The sequence below is a fragment of the Rhinichthys klamathensis genome, unplaced genomic scaffold (genome assembly GCF_029890125.1).
Source record: "Rhinichthys klamathensis goyatoka isolate OS25496 unplaced genomic scaffold, OSU_Roscu_1.1 h1tg000284l_1, whole genome shotgun sequence".
NCBI lineage: Eukaryota > Metazoa > Chordata > Actinopteri > Cypriniformes > Leuciscidae > Rhinichthys > Rhinichthys klamathensis.
Genome location: NW_026606803.1, coordinates 276,286 through 301,283, shown reverse-complemented (window position 1 = coordinate 301,283; position 24,998 = coordinate 276,286). Strand labels below are relative to the sequence as shown.

Genomic DNA, 24,998 nt, shown 5'->3' with positions numbered 1-24,998 from the left:
AGTCATTTTAATCTAATTTATTCATTTGAATAATATTACTTATTTTTCCCCGTCACTCCCAGTTTTGTGCTATATTTTTATATTAGTATAAAAGCGAAAACCCCTCCCGAAATGACTCGACCGAATGACTTTCATCATCGTTTTCTACTTCGATTCACTTTTCAGGGTTGATGTTTTTTCTTCATTTAGTTTAACCAACAGAAACTAGTGGTTTTTCCTCAGTGCATTAATGTACAAAACCTGGAAAACACCCCATGGTTGAGAAAGCATGGATTCAGAAGTACAGTACTCACTAAACAAACAGAAGCCATTCATATTTTCATAGTCAAATGCATATCCATAAATCAGTTAGGGATGTGCATTCGTAAAGGACTGTAATGCAAAAGTTCTACTTAAACGAGTGGTAAACGTTAACGTCTGGTTTGTTGTCATGCTTCAGGGTTTCTATGAGACGGAGTGCTGCATCTTCTCATGGCTTTTGATCTCGATGTATTTGGCGGACTGGTAAGCGCTGATGTGGTCGATCTTGCCGTTGACGAGGACGGGTCGCTGGACGGGGTTTTCAGGAGAGCGCATGAAGCTCTTCTCCATCTTGTGCTCCAGCTGCATGTGGTTCTGAGGCGGGAGGCCGAGGCAAGCCCTGCACAACGACACACACACACACACACACACACACACACACACTCAATACATGCAAATGATTTCACACTCATCCTTCACTCAGGTCATTTTGACCCTCAACTATTTAAAAAAACAAAAAGAGTGTTCATCAGAGGGGTCCAAGACTCCAGGACTTTTGTCGCACTTGAACCACGAATATACACAAGAATAATTGAATGGATTTGACGAGTTTCGACAATTTAAAAAAAGTAACAAATCCTCCTTCCCTTTCGGGTCATTTTGACCCCCTGAGGAATGCTTCAGTACACATAGAAAAACCGGTAACACTTTACTTGAAGTGGTGTGCATAAGAGTGACATGACACCTTCATAATCATCACAGGACACATGTTATGAATATGAAGGAGGGTTTATGCATGTTTATGACAACTGTCATTAAGTGTCATTCGCTCAATTATGACATTTTTAATGCAAATATGACATTGTTTGAGATAAACCAATACATCATAACCTGTCAGTGTCTTGGTCATGACAACTTGACATTACTAAGACAACACATAAATATGTCATAAACATGCCATAGCAGATTAATGATCAAACTTAAGAAACCACTTAGCTTTATGGGTTAACATTACATTAAACTGTCATGTTGGTTTTGACATTGGCTGTCATGAGACATTTTAATGACAAATTCAATGTGTGCCACTGTAGTTGAGGTCAAGAAACATATTCATGACACAGTTATAATGCCTCATGACAGCCAATGTCAAAACCAACCACATGACAGTTTAATGTAATGTTAACCCATAAAGCTAAGTGGTTTCTTAAGTTTGATCATTAATCTGCTATATCATGTTTATGACATATTTATGACAGGTTATGATGTATTGGTTTATGTCAAGGTGTCATAACAAAGACATCTCAAACAATGTCATATTTGCATTAAAAATTTCATAATTGAGCGAATGACACTTAATGACAGTTGTCATAAACATGTATAAGCCTCCTTCATATTCATGACGTGTCATGTCATGATTATGAAGGTGTCATGTCAGTCTTATGCACACCCCTTCAAGTAAAGTGTTACCGAAAAACCTAAAAATGCTCTAAACTCTAACTAAAACTTTAACGAAAAAATTATTTTATAATGTCTAGATGTGTTTCTGAATGCACACTGAGGCGAACTGGCTTTAGGACCCAGCGTAACAGCTCCTCTGCTCCATATAGAGCTATAAGCCCATCTAGAGGCATGAAATATCATGTGTTATTATTATTTCCCCACATGAGGTCGGCAAAGACTCCCGATGTAAGATATTTAGAGCTGAGTTAAAAGGGTTATGCATGAAATTGTGAGTTATTATGAATTAAGTTGAATGAATGTGAGGAATGTGCTTAAATTACTATTTATTGATACTAATTTAAAGGTAAATAAAAAATAAAAATAAAAAAAATCTTCAAAAAAATTGCATTAAAAATAGAAAAATATTATCAAAATGAAATAAAATAAGCTTTCTGGACAATTAAAAAAAAAAATTAAGTATAATTGTAGGTCTTCGGGTCATTTTGACCCGCGAGGGAAAGACGTGTTACAGAAGGTTAAAGGCCGCAGATCTTCTCTCACCTCATGACGTTCTCGATGCACGCGCGCTGACGGAAGAAGGCGTTGACCACCGGCGCCCCCTGTGGCACGAGCGGGGCTTTACACAAGAAGCTGAGCAGCGAGAGGACGCTGTGGAAACTCTGGAACACCGGATCCTCCCGAGTGCAGAACGTGATTCTCTGGCACAGCTCCGTCAGGATCACCAGATCCAGGATAATAGGACTGGCCAGCAGAGAGTCCTATAATCATCAAAGTAACACCAATTCACTTTATTAGTATATCGCTTTCACAACACACATCATTTCAAAGCAGATTTACAGAAAGAGTCCACATTACAGTGTACAGTGATCTGTTATCTGATGACTCAAAGTTGCATGAAGTGATCACTGCATTCATAATCAACAGTCATGAGTTCTTATTAATTTTTGCATGTTGCATGTTTCGTGATTTGAGTGATTAGACGTGCTCTCTGCTGGATATTGCTGCGCGAGCGACTGACCTCGCAGGTGTTGTGCATGGCGATGGTGTTGGTTCCTCCCATCATGATCTCGGAGGTGTACTCATCCATCGCACGCTTGCTGTCGCCCACATAGGGGACATATTTAATAACCACCTGTTCACACACACATAATATTTATGTTATATTTGCACATTATATTTGCATTGCATCTTTCCTTGTAGACCGGAATACCATTTTCAAAATGCTAGATTATATAGTACATGAACTATTTGCATATGAACATCTTGTTCAAACATGTTCAAAAGAGTCTCTTCTGCTCACCAAGACTGCATTTATTTGATCAAAAATGCAGTAAAAAATTTGAAATATTATTCCAATGTAAATCAGCTGTTTTCTATGTGAATATACAGTAAAGTGTAATTTATTCCTGTGATCAAAGCTGAATTTTCAGCATCATTACTCCAGTCTTCAGTGTCACATGATCCTTCAGATCTGACGCTCAAGAGACATGATTATTAATTTAATGTGTCCTTGATGAATAAAGTGTTAATAAAGAAAATCTTACTGACCCCAAACTCTTGAGCAGTAGTGTATATTTACTCAGATGAGATGTAAGCACACACACACACACACACACACACACACACACACACACACACACACACACACACACACACACACACACACACACACACACAAACACAAACACAGACAGACAGACAGACACACACACACACACACACACAGACAAACACACACACAAACACAGACAGACAGACAGACAGACAGACAGACAAACACACACACACACACACACACACAGACAGACACACACACACACACACACACACACACACACACAGACTCACGCAGTGGTCAGGCTTCTCCCCGGGCCGGAACAGGATCGGGTTGGACCGCACGATGTCGTCCACCACGTTGCTCTTCGAGATCTCCTTGGAGCGGAACTGCTGCGGCGCCGACAGGTTCAGCCCGTCGTTGTTCCCGAGGTGATTATAACTCACTATACAAGTTGGCTGAAAACATATAAAATTATACACAAAGTGTTACTGTCACAGTGTCTGCTTGGTGTACCCTGGGTGTCCACTAGAGGTCTCTTCCCCATACCGTCACCACCACATCATGAACTGCATTTCCCATAATCCTTTGTCTGAACTCATCACTGATCATTGCACACAGCTGTTCCCACTCACATTGTTTGTATCTGTCTATTTATACCCTGTCTGTTTCAGTGTTTGTCATGGAGTCCTTGTTTGATGTCAGATTGCACTTCTGAGTTACATTCCTGTTTTGTTTCTTGTTTTTGGACGGTCTTTGTATGGATTTTGACCCTTTGCCTGGCTGGTTTATGATTATGGATTACCCCATTAAACTGCACATGGATCTTACCTTTTTTGTGTGCATCTCTCATGACAGAAGGACTCCATCCAGATGTATAGATCCAGCAGTACAGGTTTTCGTATCCTTCCCCCAACCACTGAGAAGGAGAGGAGGGGACGATTCTGTAATTAAGCAACCCTACGTCAGCAGGGCCAGACGGTGGGTTGTCTGTCTCAGACATTTTGGACTCTCTCGAGAGGCATGGGTTACAATGATGTAGCACTAAAGGATCTTTTTAATAACTGCCTTGATGACCCATTGCCTCGGAGGGAGATGAAGGGGCTTGAAATCCTGGACTTTTGGGCTACGCCCGTCTCTCCAGGCAAAATGGCCACCATGCCCTTGCAAGAGACTGTAGCACCCCCAGAGGAGGCCGAAGACACTGCAGCGCTCCCAGAGGCGGTAAGCTTGATGCCACCGCCTCGCCATCATAAACGGAGGAAGAGGAGGAAGCAGGCGTCCGCCGTCCCTCAAGGCCCGGAGAACATCCCTGAGCAGTCCGCTGTCGTCCCGGAGGACCCGACTTCGGGGGTCTCAAGTCCGGTGGTCCCGGAGGACCCGACTTCGGGGGTCTCAAGTCCGGTGGTTCCGGAGGTCCCGACTTCGGGGGTCTCAAGTCCGGTGGTCCCGGAGGACCCGACTTCGGGGGTCTCAAGTCCGGTGGTCCGGGAGGACCCGACTTCGGGGGTCTCAAGTCCGACTTCGGTTGTCCCAGAGCTGTCCACTCTCCCTGTTGCACCGCCAGTGGTGGCCAAAGAGGCTGCAGTACCGCCGCGATCTCGTAAACGGAGGAGGAGGAAGGCGTCTTCGATCCCACAGGGCCTGGAGGCCATCCCCAAGCGCCTCGCCCTTCTGGCGCCGCCCCAGCGCCTCGCCCTTCTGGCGCTGCTCTAGCGCCTCTCCCTGCCGGCACCATACCAGCGCCTCGCCCTGCCGGCACTGCCCAAGCGCCTTGCCCTGCCAGCACCGCCCCAGTGTATCGGCCTACCAGCTCCACCCATGCAACCTACCAAGCCAGTGCTTCTTCGCGCCCTGGTCGCCTGCACAGCCTGTGCCGCCCTGGTTGTCTCCACCATGGCCACCTGAAAGGTCTGCACAGCCTGCTGCTCCGCACTGGTCTCCCGAATGGCAGGTTCCGCCCTGGCCGTCGGCACGGTCTGCTCCACCCTGGACCCCTGAACGTTCTGATCCGCCCCGGGCCACTGAACGGTCTGTTCCGCCACCAGTTAAGCCATCATCTCCTGTTCTTGTTCCCCTCCATGGACCTGGTGACAGTTACCAGAAAATAATATCTGTGCTTTTATTGCTTAAAAATGTATAAGACACCAATACATTTGTTAAAGAGGAGCTATTCTGCTTTCCTCATCTTCATCTTTAGTGTGTAATGTTGCTGTTTTCGTCCGGGTTCTAAGAACATCAAGCCCGATGCTTAATCTTGCATTTTTGACCGTTCCGAACACCCGTCCACTCCCGAGTGCATTTTTCCTGAGAGACTCATTGTCTCCACACTCATATGGGAGATCGAGTCGAAGGTCCGTTCGGCCTTAGAAGAGGTAATGCCCTCAATGGCTCGCGACATTCGAAGTTTTGGCATGTTCGGTCTGTGCTCGTGGTAAAACTTCCAATCGCCCTCCGGATGGGTTACTCCAACCGCTGTCTGTCCCTTCGAGACCCTGGTCCCACATCACGCTAGCTTTTATCACTGCCCTCCCGCCCACCCCGCCCTCCCAGGGCAATACGGTCGTTTTGACCGTAGTGGACCGGTTCTTGAAGGCGGCTCATTTCATCCCCTTGCCCAAATTACCGTCTGCCAAGGAGACAGCGGTTGCTGTCGCAGATCACGTCTTTCGTTTACATGGCCTCCCGATAGACGTGGTCTCTGACAGGGGTCCCCAATTTATTTCCAAATTATGGAGAGTTTTGTCGTTTATTGGGGGCGAGTGTCAGTCTTTCATCCTCAGAGCAACGGCCAGACCGAGCGTGCCAACCAAGACTTAGAGACGGTGTTGCGATGTTTGGTTTCTCAGAATCCTTCCTCCTGGAGCCAGAAACTCTCATGGGTTGAGTACGCACATAACTCATTACCAGTGTCATCTACGGGCCTATCTCTATTTGAGTGTAGCGTAGGGTACCAGCCACCTATTTTTCCCAGTCTGGAATCCGTAGTCTCGGTCCCCTCCGCTCACGTGTTCGTCCAGAGACTCTCCTCCAGGTGGGAGCGCGCATGAAGGCTCAAGCCTCCCATCTACGTCGTGGGTCAAAACGTGTGGCTTTCTACCAAGAACATTCCTCTCCGCTCCGTATGTAACAACTTAGCTCCCAATTTCATTGGCCCGTTCACTGTCACCAAGATTCTTAGTCCGGTGGCAGTCCGCCTCAAACTCCCTCCTGCGTACAGAATTCATCCCGTTTTTCATATCTCCAAATTAAAGCCCGTGTTCCATTCACACATTAATCCGCCCGCCCCGGTTCCCCCTCCGCCGCGACTCGTAGATGGGGAACCCACTTATTCGGTCAATCGCATTCTGGACTCGAGAAGGAGGGGACGCGGATTTCAGTACCTGGTGGACTGGGAGGGTTACGGTCCGGAGGAGAGAAGTTGGGTTCCTGCTAGGGACATACTGGATCACTCCCTTATTGATTACAGTCGCCAGGAGCCGCTCTTAGGGGAGGGGGTACTGTCACGGTTCATAGATCCATGTGTTCATTTTACGTATCTGTCTGGTGTGTTTGTAGGTGTTGGGTCTGTCTGTGTGCTGCTTGTTTGTTGCCTGGTAACCAGCTGATCACTCCAATAAGTCATTCAGCTGCAGAGTCAGCTGCCTATCTCTAGTCGGAGTGAGATATACTTGGTGTCGGCTCATCACTCTTATTTTGTTCTCTCACCCGGTTCCTGTATCTGAGTTCCAAGCTGAGTCATTCCTGCATCTCGCCTGTGCTTCCAAGCAGCTCGGAGATTGATCTAGAGTTTTCTTCAACCAGCTGTCCGGTCTGAGTTTCCATGCTGTGTTTGATTCCGGTCTCTTCATCTCTCTCTCCTTTGGATTGTTGCATTGAGTTCGCTAGCCTAATGATTGTGCTTTCAAGCTGGAAAACCTGTTCTAGTAGAGCCTGAAAACATCATCAACACTAGCATAATAGATCCTCTTTAAAGTAGTTCTCTTACCTTGATTCCAGCACTGACGAGGAAGTCCACCAGAACCGACTTGAGTTTGGTCTGGCCGGATTTGAAGTCGTCTCCGCTGATGAAGACTCCTCGCTGCACGGCCAGATCCACGGCTCCGGGGACAAACGTGTTCTGCGGGGAGCCGTTAATATACGCACAACCTTCCAGAATACTGGCCACCGCAAACATGGTGGAGGGAGAAACCTCCCCCCCGGTCTGTGACGAAACACGAGAGAACAATAAAAGCATCCAGACACAGTAATACATGTGTTTTTCTTTGTTAGTTCATGTTAGGCACGTGATAATGTACATCCAGCCGGTAATCTCAGAATAAACCCGACAGGGTGATCAGGATCAGGTCTCCATCAGCCTGAAAGGGTTTATTCTGAGATAACACACACACACACCTGAAGGGGGTTTATTCTGAGATAACACACACACACACCTGAAGGGGTTTATTCTGAGATAACACACACACACACCTGAAGGGGGTTAATTCTGAGATAACACACACACACACACACACACACCTGAAGGGGGTTTATTCTGAGATAACACACACACACACACACACACACACCTGAAGGGGTTTATTCTGAGATAACACACACACACACCTGAAGGGGGTTTATTCTGAGATAACACACACACACACCTGAAGGGGTTTATTCTGAGATAACACACACACACACACACACACACACCTGAAGGGGTTTATTCTGAGATAACACACACACACACACACACCTGAAGGGGTTTATTCTGAGATAACACACACACACACCTGAAGGGGTTTATTCTGAGATAACACACACACACACCTGAAGGGGGTTTATTCTGAGATAACACACACACACACACACACACACACACCTGAAGGGGTTTATTCTGAGATAACACACACACACACACACACACACACACACACACCTGAAGGGGTTTATTCTGAGATAACACACACACACACACACACACACCTGAAGGGGGTTTATTCTGAGATAACACACACACACACCTGAAGGGGGTTTATTCTGAGATAACACACACACACACCTGAAGGGGGTTTATTCTGAGATAACACACACACACACACACCTGAAGGGGGTTTATTCTGAGATAACACACACACACACACACACCTCGATGGTGTTCAGCAGATTCTCTGCGGTGTCGTTGACGCCGGGAACGACGTCACAGAATCTCTCAGTGTTTGCGGTCCAGAGAACGATGACTTTCTCAACGCCACTCTTCTGTCGGAAGTCACAGATGTCTCTGCGGATCTGAGCCACCTGATACACACACACATCTTCAACATTAGAAAACGTGTCTTTGTGTGTGAGTGAGTGTGTGTGTGTGTGTGTGTGTGTGAGTGAGTGTATGTGGGAAAGTGTGAGTGAGTGTGTGTGTGTGTGTGTGTGTGTGTGTGTGTGTGTGTGTGTATGAGGGAAAGTGTGTGTGTGTGTGTGTGTGTGTGTGAGTGTGTGTGAGAGTGAGTGTATTTGGGAAAGTGTGAGTGAGTGAGTGTGTGTGTGTGTGTGTGTGTGTGTGTGTGTGTGTGTGTGTGTGTGTGTGTGTGTGTGTGTGTGTGTGTGAGTGAGTGTGAGATTCAAATTATGTAGAGTAAAAATATTAGTAAGACGTTACAATAAGGCCCCATCAATTAATGCAGGGATTCCCAAACCTCTTTGTCAGCCGAACTCTTAGACATCATCAAATATTTACTTGAAGCCTTATTATAATGTGTTACCAGAATATGTAATAAGCACTGTCCCAGTAAAGAGTAAACAGTACACCTGTTCTGCTTTGGTTCCTCTGATGAGGTGGTCCGCCCTGTGCTCCTGGTTCGCAGCAATGAATTCTGGGATGTATACGGAGGGTCTGGGCTTGAGCTGGTCCATGAGTGGGCGGAGCTTCTCCTGCAGGCTCCAATCCAGAACCTGCGCGCGCTCCATGGCCCCGCCCAGATCCAGAGACGAGATATCCCAGCCTGCATCAGTGATGAGCAACAACAGGAGTGTGAGATAATGGGCCCTATCATACATACACAAGTGTGTTTTGCTAGTTTCAGCCCGATGCAGTTTTCATTTTTTAATCTGTGTCCATGGGCTGCTGGTCTATGGTCTAAGTCAATGGCGCAGTATTGTTTTATTTTTTATTAGGGCCCAAGCCCAAAGGGCGAAGGCCCTATTGTTTTCCTTAGGATTATTTATTATTAGGGCCCAAGCCTTGAAAAGGCGAAGGCCCTATTGTTTTCCTTAGGATTATTATTATTATTATTATTATTATTATTATTAGGGCCCAAGCCTTGAAAAGGCGAAGGCCCTATTGTTTTCCTTAGGATTATTATTATTATTATTATTATTATTTTATCGACTATTCGGGCACTTTTGGGGCTCTTAACGTGCACGAAAACTCTTGAAACTTTGCACACTGGTCAGAACCCGCGGCCATCAGGGCCGGGCTGAAGCTGGTACCCGGGCGTGGCAGGGGGGCTCGACAGCGCCCCCTGGAACGGGGTCCGAAAACTTGGTCCATAAATCAAACACGCTTCCATGTAATAATATGAAACTCGGTACACATATAGATCTCATCGGTTCATATATCCTTTGTACTTTTACTTTTTACCCCAGCCCAACAGGAAGTCGGCTATTATGGTTTGTTTGGAAGCGTATGCCCCTGGAATTCGATGTACTCCTCCTAGAGAATTCAACCAATCGCCACGAAACTCGGTCAGCGTGATGTCAAGACATTGAGGATGAAAAATTGCCAGGGGATTTTTCATATCTCGAACGGTTTGGCCGTGGCGAGGAAACGAATTTATGGCGAATAATGGAAACAGGAAGTGTGTTATAACTTCTGCATACATAAACTGATCTTGATGAAACTTCAGCAGTGTGTTCGTCGTAAGAGGCCGATCACATGGATGTGACTATTGTGAGTCAAAGTTATAGCGCCACCAACTGGCAGAAGGAAGTGTGTCACTTTCAAAATGCTTTGAAATCACCCTCTTATTTTAACCCGATTTGCTTTAAACTTCACTGCTATAATGTAAACACACGGCAGATGTAGACCTGTGAATGGATTCTTGATATCTTAGATACTGTTGTCGTGGCAACGCATCAAACTTTAATATTCTTTTTTTATGCTTTTGAGACTCTTAGCATGCCTGAAATTGCTTAAAATTGCATGAAACTCGACAGACACATCTCATTTATTAGCCAGTAGACATGTGCAAAGTTTCAGAAACGGGCGTGTTGAGGGCTCAGTAGCGCCACCTTTTGTCAAAAGTGGGGGGATTAATTTTATCTACAGTAATAAAAATCGGTATGTGTATTGTTCTCCTCCAGCCAGACAAGTTTCTAATTTACACTCAATAGCTCCAACCAACAGGAAGTCAGATATTTTGGTTTGAAAATTGTCATTTTATGTCTCTCTCTCTCTCTGAGCCTACGTCTCTGTGTGTGTGTGTGTGTGTCTGTGAGTGTGGGGAGGGGGAGGGGGGCTAGATTAACCATTTGACTGCTGTGTTGTTTGGCCTGCATTAAAAAAGAAAATAAATGTCTTACGCCTTGTATTTTTTAAATAAGTTGTATTAATAAGTAAAGGCATATAACCAGTTGAATTGTAGTGCATTGAAAATAGTTTTATATAATTAGTTTATTAATTAAATTAACTTGGTCCATAAACTTCGTCAGAAAATTTGGTCCATAAATCAAACACACTTGCATGTAATATTATGAAACTCGGTATATAGATCTCATCGGGCCAAACAACTTTAAGCCAGCCCAACAGGAAGTGGGCTATTTTTGTCTTAATGTGGATGTTTTGCAAAACCAGGCTCTACATTTTTACCCACTCCTCTTAAGTGGTTTATTTTATTCCCACCAAACTTTTTCAACATGATGAAAATACATTAAAGAAGCATAATTGTGAATATCTATTGAATATCTCTAATTGTTTTGCTATGGCGAGGGATTAAAGTCATGTAAAAAAAAAATAAACACTAAAAGCCTCATATCTTCTAAAAATTTAATTATACACCATTTATTTCTAGATAAAATTATACAAATATCACAACTAAACCCATTTTATTCTTGTTTTCAATTTAAGAGTAATGTACAAGTTTAAAAACAGCCAGGATGCACTATTCAGTTAAAAAAATAAATATATCAAATAATACATAGGGCTATACTGCCCTCTTGTGTTCAAAATCAGGTAGGCCTATTGTATTTAAATATATTAGGTAGCCTATGTGACTCCGAGAATATTTTCTCACCGGTTATTTGACGTGTAACACCGGGGGCTTTTAAATCGCTAAGTTAAAAGTGAAAGTAAAGTAAGGACGTCCGCACGGACATTTATAGTGGTGGCGCTCACAGTGCGCTCGAATGAATTTCTATGGAAGTAGAAATGAAAAAACATTCGCTCTGTTTTGCTCGCTCGTCGCCATGGACGCGCACCGTTATGAATTCCAGTGCAGCCGCATACTTTTTAGTGTCACTTGAAAATTAGCGCCATATCGGGGACCGATTGCTTCCGGTTTTCAGGGAAAACACAACAACAAAAGAGTAAATGACAGATTCGCTTATATAGGCGCTTTTACACAAAATATTCCGTCATAATTTTTCCAGTCAGCTCTTCACTCTCGTGATTAATGAATTTTGACTCCTGTTGCTGATCTTTGCTGCAACTTTCGTTCTGCTCACAATTTAGTAAGCAAATACGTTCAAGTTTTAATTGTAGTGACTAAATGATTTTATTATACACACACCAAATTGACGGTGGGGGGCCATGGTATATTTAAATCTGCCAATTGTAATATCTGCTGGGCACCCCTAGTCTAGTCTTATTAAATGTATGCTTCATCTTTCATTTTTAATTTGTAAATTTGATCAATAAATTCAATTATTTAGAATAATAAGACACTATATGGCTGTTACTCTAGGTAGGGGTGATCAAATTAAATCGTTTACACTGAAAAATAACAATGCATTAAATAATGTGAGATTGTTTTAAATATGAGTTGGAAAGAATGATACTTTTAAACATAACACTAAACCGTCATTAGGTGTCGCCAGGCGACCGTCTTAATGAGTGAGTCATTGATTCATTCGTTCAAATGATTCGTTCGAACGACTGAGTCATTCATGAATGAGACAATACATGTTTATGGATTGGTCATTGAATCTTTGAGTCAATCGATTCGTTCAAAATGCTGAATCATTGTGTCTCTTACAGCGACAAGAGTTTAACCCTTGTTCAAGTTTAAGGCCTTGTCTTTTTGGATATATATCTTTTTTTTTAATTCCAAAATATGCATACAACCCATATATTTTAAATGTATCGTTTGCTTTAAATTAAATTAAGATTGTATGTTTGGTAATTTAACCTGAGATGAATGTGCTATATTTCAGATCAATATATTTGTTTTCCTTAAAATTTGAACTAACACTAACTTTATTCTCATCTGAATTATAAATAACTTATTCCTGTATAAAATAAAAACACATTAGAATTTTCTTTTTTAATCAATGTAGAATGTGTAATTGAAAAATAAACAGATTAGGGCTCTGAGGACAATAAATGAAAATCAATGCGATATGGTGAATGTCCAAAAGATGGCACCCACAGACTGTTTTAAATGGGGTTGGATAAATATTTTTTGCTTTTAGACAGTGTGTGCGTGTGATTTTAGTTGGGTGACAGTTGTAGGTTACAGTTTGACAAGAGTTTATAGTTTGACAAAAGCACTTTGTTGTGTTTTATTGCGAGTGTACACAAATATAAGTAAACACTTTGCAGTTTGAATGATGTCCTCTATGAACAAAATGACGGAGTATGTTTTTATGTGTAACAGTTCAATCGCACCCGCACCCGCACCTCACCCACACACACACACAGACACACACACACACACACACACACACACACACACACACACACACACACACACACACACACACACACACACACACACACACACACACACACACACACACACACACACACACATATTGAAACCTGAGTGAAGTACAAAGCCCATAATGAAGAATAGTTTAGCATCCAAATACATCGCAAATGTTGAAACAGTTTGATTCTAATGAGAGAGTTACGTGAGCCAAACACCACCTACTTTCACTTTCGCTTTCAATTATTTCGGTTATTTCTTAATTATAGTTTTTTTTTATTCTTGTTCTGTTCTGAATATCATTAAATTTAAAGAATTGCTTGTGTAATATTTTGAGTGTATCATCAAAACAGATTAATTCTCTCGGTTTAGTGATTCCCTAGTTATTTTTTTAGTGTTTTCATTGTTCTAATCAGGTAAGGCAAGTGATATATATATATATATATATATATATATATATATATATATATATATATATATATATATATATTTTATATATATATATAATTTATATATATATATATATATATATAAATATATATATATATATATATAAATATAGCTGCGAGCAGCGATGAAGGGCCAAAGCCGGCGGCACCGCCACCCCGGTGCCTTTAGGTAACTAAAGGAACCGGGGTTGCGGTGCCACCGGCTTGGGCCCGTAATCGCTGCTCGCAGCTATATTTATTATTATTATTATTATTTTATCGACTATTCGGGCACTTTTGGGGCTCTTAACGTGCACGAAAACTCTTGAAACTTTGCACACTGGTCAGAACCCGCGGCCATCAGGGCCGGGCTGAAGCTGGTACCCGGGCGTGGCAGGGGGGCTCGACAGCGCCCCCTGGAACGGGGTCCGAAAACTTCGTCCATAAATCAAACACGCTTCCATGTAATAATATGAAACTCGGTACACATATAGATCTCATCGGTTCATATATCCTTTGTACTTTTACTTTTTACCCCAGCCCAACAGGAAGTCGGCTATTATGGTTTGTTTGGAAGCGTATGCCCCTGGAATTCGATATACTCCTCCTAGAGAATTCAACCAATCGCAAGGAAACTCGGTCAGCATGATGTCAAGACATTGAGGATGAAAAATTGCCAGGGGATTTTTCATATCTCGAACGGTTTGGCCGTGGCGAGGAAACGAATTTATGGCGAATAATGGAAACAGGAAGTGTGTTATAACTTCTGCATACATTAACTGATCTTGATGAAACTTCAACAGTATGTTCGCTGTAAGAGGCCGATCACATGGATGTGACTATTGTGAGTCAAAGTTATAGCGCCACCAACTGGCAGCAGGAAGTGTGTCACTTTCTAAATGCTTTTGACAAAAGTGGGGGGGTTAGTTTTATCTACAGTTACAAAACTCAGCGTGTATATTCTTCTCCTCAAGCCAAACAACTTTCTAATTTAAAGTAATTAGCTCCGACCCTCAGAAAGTCAGATATTGTGGTTTGAATAGGGTCATTTTCTCTCTCTCTCTCTCTGAGCCAATATGGCAAGCCGCTTTAACATTTAATCATTTTAACCTACTAGTCTCTATTTTCATGCTACTAGTACTTATTTTAAGATACTAGTATCTATTCCATTAAGTACTGGTACTTATTCATTAGCGACTAGTGCTTATTCTTTAGTACTAGTGCCTATTCTTTAGATACTAGTGCTTATTCTTTAGATATTCTTTTGAATACGTATTAGTAGCTAATGAATAAGTACTGGTATCTATTTAATAGGTACTAGTATCTAATGACTTAGTACTAGTATTTATTGAATAAATACTAGTATCTATTAATAGGTACTAGTATCTAAAAGGTCATTTTCTCTTTCTCTCTCTCTGAGCCAATATGGCAAGCCGTTTTAACATTTAATCATTTTAACCTACTAGTCTCTATTTTCATGCTACTAGTACTTATTTTTTAGATACTAGTATCTATTCCATTAAGTACTAGTACTTATTCATTAGCGACTAGTGCTTATTCTGTTTAGAATATTCAAAGTGCTTATTCAATTTTTTTGCTTATTTATATTTTCAGAGCAGAAAATCCGATTTTTCTGCTTATTCAATATTGCATCTAAAAATGTAAGTGACTTGACGTGTGTGTGTGTGTGTGTGTGTGTGTGTGTGTGTGAGAGAGAGAGATGTGTCTGTTACAGTGACAAGAGTTTAACCCTTTAAGGCCTTGTCTTTTTGGATATATATTTTTTTTATTTAAAAAAATGTGCATACAACCCATATATTTTAAATGTATCGTTTGCTTTAAATTAAATTAAGATTGTATGTTTGGTAATTGAACCTAAATAAATTTTAAATTAATGTGCTATATTTCAGATCAATATATTTGTTTTCCTTCATTTTAATCAACACTAACTTTTAGGGCTGCAACAACGAATCGATTAAATCGATTAAAATCGATTTTTGAAAGAGTTGGCAACGAATTACATAATCGATTCGTTGCATCGCGCGACACGGAAATGTTTGAGTATAAAAAAAAATTTGGAGTTGAGCGCGGAGCACTGTCGCTCAATCGCGGAGCGAGCGCGAGAGAGTCCGAGTGTGTCCGAGATCGCGCGCACGAGAGAGAGAGAGACCGAGTGTGTCCGAGATCGCGCGCACGAGAGAGAGAGAGACCGAGTGTGTCCGAGATCCCGCGCACGAGAGAGAGAGAGAGAGAGAGAGAGAGACCGAGTGTGTCCGAGATCGCGCGCACGAGAGAGAGAGACCGAGTGTGTCCGAGATCGCGCGCACGAGAGAGAGAGACCGAGTGTGTCCGAGCATTGGTAATTTGGTACATACTACAGTAATATATAATTAGGCCTACTATATAAGATATAAATAAAAATAACAATTACATTCTTACCACTGAATTAGCTGACTGTGATTTGAATCAGATAGACAGACGATGAAAACAGTTTCTTTTCTGTCCAAATAGCCTACCACTACAAGGGCAGGGGAATATTTTTTCCACAATTTGCAGCACTGATTTTTTCGATCTTTACTCTAATGACTCAGAGAAACACTATACGTATATAAACAAAATACCTTACACACCATAGGAGATGGTCAATCCATTGTATTTGTTTTTAAAATATTATTTAATATTGTATTTATATTTTATATACATTGTATTTATAATTAATATTAGGATAGACTACAGATATTATCTTCTCTTATAATTATTATTATTGCTATTATTATTACCTATTATAGGTAATATGATAATAGGTGCATTTGCTTGTTAAAAAATGTCAAACATTTTGTTAAAGATTATAACATCTTTGACTAAAACAAAACACAAGTTTGTGAGTGTGTGCATCTGTGAGTGTGAGAGTTTGTGAGTGTGTGCTAGTGTGGTGTAGAGAACAAGTTCTGACGTTCAAACAAATCCTGTTAAGTTTTCTGATTGGTATTTTTCTTTATTTTTTATCAATTATTTATTGTTCTGACAGCAGCTCACTTTATTTTTAAAAAGCATATATTATTTGGCAGATGTAAAGCATACATGTGTATGTTTTTGGTTAGTCTATTTTTTTGCACTGGACTTTTTTTCACGGTGAATTTGCACTGTCAGTTCTGTTTTTTAATAAAGGATTGGAAATTAATGCTTTTTTTTATTATCCGATTCATCGATTAATCGTAAAAATAATCGACAGATTAATCGATTATTAAAATAATCGTTAGTTGCAGCCCTACTAACTTTATTCTCATCTGAATTATAAAGAATTTATTTCTGTATAAAATAAAAAATCCCGAATAATCCAGACCAACCAGAGCGCACTATTTCTACAACATCATCAGTGCTGAAGCGAAACTACCAGAGCCGTTCGGCAGATAGCAAGCAGATATTTTGTGTCACGTCGTGCACAATAACCCTAAAGGCACCAGGGTGGCGGTGCCACCGGCTTTATATATATATATATATATATATATATATATATATAAATATAGCTGCGAGCAGCGATGAAGGGCCCAAGCCGGCGGCACCGCCACCCTGGTGCCTTTAGGTAACTAAAGGCACCGGGGTTGCGGTGCCACCGGCTTGGGCCCGTAATCGCTGCTCGCAGCTATATTTATATATATATATATATATATATATATTTATTATTATTATTAGGGCCCAAGCCCAAAGGGCGAAGGCCCTATTGTTTTCCTTAGGATTATTTATTATTATTATTATTCTTATTATTTTTCTGCTACCTTTTGGACACTTTTGGAGGCCTTAACATGCTCAAAAACTCCTGAAACTTTGCACACATGTCAGAACCCGCGGCCATCAGGGCCGGGCTGAAGATGGTACCCGGGCGTGGCAGGGGGGCTCGACAGCGCCCCCTGGAACGGGGTCCGAAAACATGGTCCATAAATCAAACACGCTTGCATGTAATAATATGAAACTCGGTACACATGTAGATCTCCTCGTTTCATATATACTTCACACTCTTACTTTTTACCCCAGCCCAACAGGAAGTCGGCTATTTAGGGTTGTTGGTAAAACACACGCAATGGAATGTGAAATACTCCTCCTAGAGAATTCAAACAAACGGCACGAAACTCGGTCAGCATGAAGTCAAGACATTGAGGATGAAAGTTTGCGAGGGGATTTTTGATATCTCGAACGGTTTGGCCGTGGCGAGGAAACAAAATTATGGCGAGAAACGTGAAACAGGAAGTGTGTCATAACTACTGCATACATTAACTGATCTTGATGAAACTTCAACAGTGTGTTCGTTGTAAGAGCCCGATCACATGGATGTGACTATTGTGAGTCAAAGTTATAGCGCCACCAACTGGCAGCAGGAAGTGTGTCACTTCCTAAATGCTTTGAAATCACCCTCTTATTTTTACCCGATTTGCTTCAAACTTTATGTGTATAATGTAAACACACGGCAGATGTAGACCTGTGAAAGGATTATTGATATCTTAGATACTGTTGCCGTGGCAACACATCAAACTTTAATATTCTTGTTTGATGCTTTTGAGACTCTTAGCATGCTTGAAATTGCATGAAACTCGACAGACACAGGTATGCATATGGTTCAGATCAAGCCGGACAACTTTCTAATTAACTGTCATTAGCTCAGACCAAGAGGAAGTTAGATATTTTGGTTTGAATGTGGATGTTTCTGAGAATTTTCTCTCCCTCTCCCTCTGACAGAGAGAATGCACCCTGCCATTCGTGTGTGTCTGTGTCTGTGTCTGTGTGGGGAGGGGGGGAGGGGCTCTTTTAGTTTAAACACAAAATTATACATAGGGCCATACTGCCCTCTTGTGTCCAAAATTATATTTATATATACATTATACATATATTTGGTATGTGACTGAGGACCGAGAGCTTTTAAATACGGGACATTGATAATGGCCACGTGCAGAGCGCTCGAGGGAATTCCTATGGAAGTAGGAATGAACTAAAAAACGTTCGCTCTGTTCTGCTCGCTCGTCGCCATGGACGCGCACCATTATGAATGCCAGTGCAGCCGCATACTTTTTAGTGTCACTTTAAAATTAGTGCAATAACGGGGCCGATTGCTTGAATTGTGAGTTCAATAGTCTATTATTTTTCACGGAAAACACAACAACAAAAGAGTACAATGATAGATTCGCTTAAATAGGGGCTTTTACATAAAATAGCCTATTCCGTCATCATCTTTTCAGTCAGCTCTTCACTCTCGTGATTAATGAAATTTGACTCCTGTTGCTGATATTTGCTGCAACTTTCGTTCCGCTCACAATTTAGTAAGCAAACACGCTTCAAATGTGTTTTTATTTTATTTTTGTGTATATATATGTGTGTGTATATATATGTGTGTATATATATATATATATATATATATAGCTTATGTTTCAAATATGAGTTAATTAACAATCGTTGGAAAGAATGATACTTTTAATATCACTAAACCGTCATTAGGTGTCGCCAGGCGACCGTCTTAATGAGCGAGTCATTGATTCATTCGTTCAAACGATTCGTTCGAACGGCTGAGTCATTCATGAATGAGACAGATTATGGATTGGTCGTTGAATCTTTGAGTCAACCGATTCGTTCAAAATGCTGAATCATTCAGTAATGAGAACGCGTTGCTGTGAGATGCTCGATGGTTCTGCTGTGATCTTTGTTTAACTATTTTCGCTGCTGAAACAGAAAAAAAAGTCAATATTGCATCTAAAATGTAAGTGATTTGACGTGTGTGTGTGTGTGTGTGTGTGTGTGTGTGTGTGTGTGATTGTGTCTGTTACAGTGATTGTTTAACCCTTGTTAAAGTTTAGGCCTTGTCTTTTTGGATATATATCTTTTTATATAAAAAAAAATAGCATACAACCCATGTATTTTAAATGTATTGTTTGCTTTAAATTACATTGAGATTTGTATGTTTGGTAATTGAACCTGAATGAATTATAAATGAATGTGCTATATTTCAGATCATATATTTGTTTTCCTTAAAATTTGAACTAACACTAACTTTATTCTCATCTGAATGATAGATTATTTATTTCTGTATAAAATAAAAACACATTTGATTTTTCTTTTTTAATCAATGTAGAATGTGTAACTGAAAAAATAAACAGATTAGGGCTCTGATCGAGGACAATAATGTCAAAAAAAGAATCAGGGCATGTCTCATATCTTTCTAAAATGTAATTATACACCATTTATTTTTATATAAAATTATACAAATATTAGAACTAAACCCATTTTATTCCTTTTTTTCAATTTAAGAATTATTTTTAAGTTTAAAAACAGCCAGAATGGTTGTTTAGTCAAAAATAATAATAATCCAAATCATATATAGTGCTATACTGCCCTCTTGTGTTCAAAATCAGGTAGGCCTATTGAATTTATATATTTATATATTAGGGATGTTACTATGGGAATATTTTCCCACCGGTTAATCAACGTGTGATTGTGTAAACCAATTGTGTAAACCTCCCGCTGGGGGGTTTAAAAACACTAACTTGAAAGCGAAAGTATAATATGGACGTCCGCACGGACATTGAAATGGTGGCGCTCGAATGAATTCCTATGGAAGTAGAAATTAACTAAACGTTCGCTCTGTTCTGCTCGCTCGTCGCCATGGACGCGCACCGTTATGAATGCCAGTGCAGCCGCATACTTTTTAGTGTCACTAAAATTAGTGCAATTTCGGGGGCCGATTGCTTGAATTGTGAGTTCAATAGTCTATTATTTTTCACGGAAAACACAACAATAAAAGAGTACAATGACAGATTCGCTTAAATAGGCGTTTTTACATAAAATAGCCTATTCCGTCATCATCTTTTCAGTCAGCTCTTCACTCTCGTGATTAATGAAATTTGACTCCTGTTGCTGATATTTGCTGCAACTTTCGTTCAGCTCACAATTTAGTAAGCAAACACGTTTCAAATGTGTTTTTATTTTATTTTTGTGTATGTGTGTGTATATGTATGTATATATATAAATATAGCTTATGTTTCAAATATGAGTTAATTAACAATCGTTGGAAAGAATGATACTTTTAAACATAACACTAAACCGTCATTAGGTGTCGCCAGGCGACCGTCTTAATGAGCGAGTCATTGATTCATTCGTTTGAACGACTGAGTCATTCATGAATGAGATAGATGTTTATGGATTGATTGGTCATTGAATCTTTGAGTCAACCGATTCGTTCAAAATGCTGAATCATTCAGTAATGAGAACGCGTTGCTGTGAGATGCGCGATGGTTCTGCTGTGATCTTTGTTTAACTATTTTCGCTGCTGAAACAGAAAAAAAGTCAATATTGCATGTAAAATGTAAGTGATTTGACTTGTGTGTGTGTGTGTGTGATTGTGTGTGTGATTGTGTCTGTTACAGTGATAAGAGTTTAACCCTTGTTAAACTTTAGGCCTTGTCTTTTTGGATATATATCTTTTTATATTAAAAAATAGTCATACAACCCATATATTTTAAATGTATTGTTTGCTTTAAATTACATTAAGATTGTATGTTTGGTAATTGAACCTGAATGAATTTTAAATGAATGTGCTATATTTCAGATCATATATTTGTTTTCCTTAAAATTTGAACTAACACTAACTTTATTCTCATCTGAATGATAGATTATTTATTTCTGTATAAAATAAAAACACATTTGATTTTTCTTTTTTAATCAATGTAGAATGTGTAACTGAAAAAATAAACAGATTAGGGCTCTGTTTGATGACAAGAAATGAAAACCAATGCGATATGATGAATGTCCAAAAGATGGCTCCCACAGACTGTTTTTAAATAGGATTGTTTGATATTTTTTGCTTTTAAACTGTGTGTGTGTGTGTAAGAGATTTTGGTTGGGTGACAGTTGTAGTTTACAGTTTGACAAGAGTTTATAGCTTGACAAAAGCACAATGTTGTGTTTTATTGCAAGTGTACACAAATATAAGTAAACACTTTGCAGTTTGAATAATGTCCTGTATGAACAAAAGGACGGAGTATGTTTTTATGTCTACATTGTTCAATTACGCCACACACACACACACACACAAACACACACACACACACACACACACACACACACACACACACACACACACACACACACACACAAACACTATTTTTCTAATCAGATCAGGCAAGTAATATTCTGTCTTGTCTCTTAAAAAAACAATATATATATATTTATGTATATATATATATATATATATGTGTGTGTGTGTGTTTGTGTGTGTATATATATAAATATAGCTGCGAGCAGCGATGAAAGGGCCAAAGCCGGCGGCACCGCCACCCCGGTTATAGCGCCACCAACTGGCAGCAGGAAGTCTGTCACTTTCAAAAAGCTTTGAAATCACCTGATTACTTCAAACTTCACTACTATGATGTAAACACACGGCAGATGTAGACCTGGATGTAGACCTGACCTTTCAGAAGGTTGCTCTCGCATACTTTGTGGTTGATATGTGCCCTCAATGCACACTTTTGCAGAGCCCACACTGATACAAGCTCTACAGCACACTTCTTTTCGACAGTCAAAGCAGGGTTACGTTTTTGCACGTCGTGCACAATAACCCTAAAGGCACCAGGGTGGCGGTGCCACCGGCTTTATATATATATATATATATATATATAAATATAGCTGCGAGCAGCGATGAAGGGCCAAAGCCGGTGGTACCGCCACCCCGGTGCCTTTAGGTAACTAAAGGCACCGGGGTTGCGGTGCCACCGGCTTGGGCCCGTAATCGCTGCTCGCAGCTATATTTATTATTATTATTATTTTTCTGCTACCTTTTGGACACTTTTGGAGGCCTTAACATGCTCAAAAACTCCTGAAACTTTGCACACATGTCAGAACCCGCGGCCATCAGGGCCGGGCTGAAGATGGTACCCGGGCGTGGCAGGGGGGCTCGACAGCGCCCCCTGGAACGGGGTCCGAAAACATGGTCCATAAATCAAACACGCTTGCATGTAATAATATGAAACTCGGTACACATGTAGATCTCCTCGTTTCATATATACTTCACACTCTTACTTTTTACCCCAGCCCAACAGGAAGTCGGCTATTTAGGGTTGTTGGTAAAACACACGCAATGGAATGTGAAATACTCCTCCTAGAGAATTCAAACAAACGGCACGAAACTCGGTCAGCATGAAGTCAAGACATTGAGGATGAAAGTTTGCGAGGGGATTTTTGATATCTCGAACGGTTTGGCCGTGGCGAGGAAACGAATTTATGGCGAGAAACAACAAACAAGAAGTGCGTTATAACTTCTGCATACATTAACTGATCTTGATGAAACTTCAGCAGTGTGATCGCTGTAAGAGCCCGATCACATGGATGTGACTATTGTGAGTCAAAGTTATAGCGCCACCAACTGGCAGCAGGAAGTGTGTCACTTTCTAAATGCTTTTGACAAAAGTGGGGGGGTTAGTTTTATCTACAGTAACAAAACTCGATATGTATATTGTACTCTTCGAGCCGGACAACTTTCTAATTTACCGTAATTAGCTACGACCAACAGGAAGTCAGATATTTTGGTTTGAATGTGGATTTCAGATTCTGAGTTTTTAGCTACTCCTCCTAAGTAGTTTATTTTATTCATGCCAAACTTTTTCAACATGATGAAAATACATTGAAGATGCTAAATTGTGAACAGATATTGAATATCTCAAACGGTTTTGCTATGGTTGAGGGATTCAAGTAATGTCAAAAAAAGAATCAGGGCATGTCTCATATCTTTCTAAAATGTAATTATACACCATTTATTTTTATATAAAATTATACAAATATTAGAACTAAACCCATTTTATTCCTTTTTTTCAATTTAAGAATTATTTTTAAGTTTAAAAACAGCCAGAATGGTTGTTTAGTCAAAAATAATAATAATCCAAATCATATATAGTGCTATACTGCCCTCTTGTGTTCAAAATCAGGTAGGCCTATTGAATTTATAAATATTTATATATTAGGGATGTTACTATGGGAATATTTTCCCACCGGTTAATCAACGTGTGATTGTGTAAACCAATTGTGTAAACCTCCCGCTGGGGGGGGTTTAAAAACACTAACTTGAAAGCGAAAGTATAATATGGACGTCCGCACAGACATTGAAATGGTGGCGCTCGAATGAATTCCTATGGAAGTAGAAATTAAATTGCTTGAATTGTGAGTTCAATAGTCTATTATTTTTCACGGAAAACACAACAATAAAAGAGTACAATGACAGATTCGCTTAAATAGGCGTTTTTACATAAAATAGCCTATTCCGTCATCATCTTTTCAGTCAGCTCTTCACTCTCGTGATTAATGAAATTTGACTCCTGTTGCTGATATTTGCTGCAACTTTCGTTCAGCTCACAATTTAGTAAGCAAACACGTTTCAAATGTGTTTTTATTTTATTTTTGTGTATGTGTGTGTATATGTATGTATATATATAAATATAGCTTATGTTTCAAATATGAGTTAATTAACAATCGTTGGAAAGAATGATACTTTTAAACATAACACTAAACCGTCATTAGGTGTCGCCAGGCGACCGTCTTAATGAGCGAGTCATTGATTCATTCGTTTGAACGACTGAGTCATTCATGAATGAGATAGATGTTTATGGATTGATTGGTCATTGAATCTTTGAGTCAACCGATTCGTTCAAAATGCTGAATCATTCAGTAATGAGAACGCGTTGCTGTGAGATGCGCGATGGTTCTGCTGTGATCTTTGTTTAACTATTTTCGCTGCTGAAACAGAAAAAAAGTCAATATTGCATGTAAAATGTAAGTGATTTGACTTGTGTGTGTGTGTGTGTGATTGTGTGTGTGATTGTGTCTGTTACAGTGATAAGAGTTTAACCCTTGTTAAACTTTAGGCCTTGTCTTTTTGGATATATATCTTTTTATATTAAAAAATAGTCATACAACCCATATATTTTAAATGTATTGTTTGCTTTAAATTACATTAAGATTGTATGTTTGGTAATTGAACCTGAATGAATTTTAAATGAATGTGCTATATTTCAGATCATATATTTGTTTTCCTTAAAATTTGAACTAACACTAACTTTATTCTCATCTGAATGATAGATTATTTATTTCTGTATAAAATAAAAACACATTTGATTTTTCTTTTTTAATCAATGTAGAATGTGTAACTGAAAAAATAAACAGATTAGGGCTCTGTTTGATGACAAGAAATGAAAACCAATGCGATATGATGAATGTCCAAAAGATGGCTCCCACAGACTGTTTTTAAATAGGATTGTTTGATATTTTTTGCTTTTAAACTGTGTGTGTGTGTGTGTGTGTAAGAGATTTTGGTTGGGTGACAGTTGTAGTTTACAGTTTGACAAGAGTTTATAGCTTGACAAAAGCACAATGTTGTGTTTTATTGCGATT

At 40.1% G+C, this 24,998-nt stretch overlaps 1 protein-coding gene across 1 annotated transcript in view; it reads right to left on the bottom strand.

The window, feature by feature from the left end:
• Positions 1 to 253: 253 nt before the first annotated feature.
• LOC130103358 (inositol-3-phosphate synthase 1-A-like) overlaps positions 254 to 24,998 on the bottom strand; it is a 40,981-nt gene continuing 16,236 nt past the window's right edge. The window contains exons 5-11 of the mRNA XM_056269606.1: positions 9,038 to 9,231; positions 8,384 to 8,533; positions 7,245 to 7,460; positions 3,550 to 3,714; positions 2,720 to 2,833; positions 2,242 to 2,459; positions 254 to 640 (exon numbers count right to left, since the gene is read on the bottom strand). Coding sequence (XP_056125581.1) covers positions 445 to 640; positions 2,242 to 2,459; positions 2,720 to 2,833; positions 3,550 to 3,714; positions 7,245 to 7,460; positions 8,384 to 8,533; positions 9,038 to 9,231 — 1,253 coding nt within the window. The 3' untranslated portion in view covers positions 254 to 444. The remainder of the gene's footprint in view (positions 641 to 2,241; positions 2,460 to 2,719; positions 2,834 to 3,549; positions 3,715 to 7,244; positions 7,461 to 8,383; positions 8,534 to 9,037; positions 9,232 to 24,998) is intronic.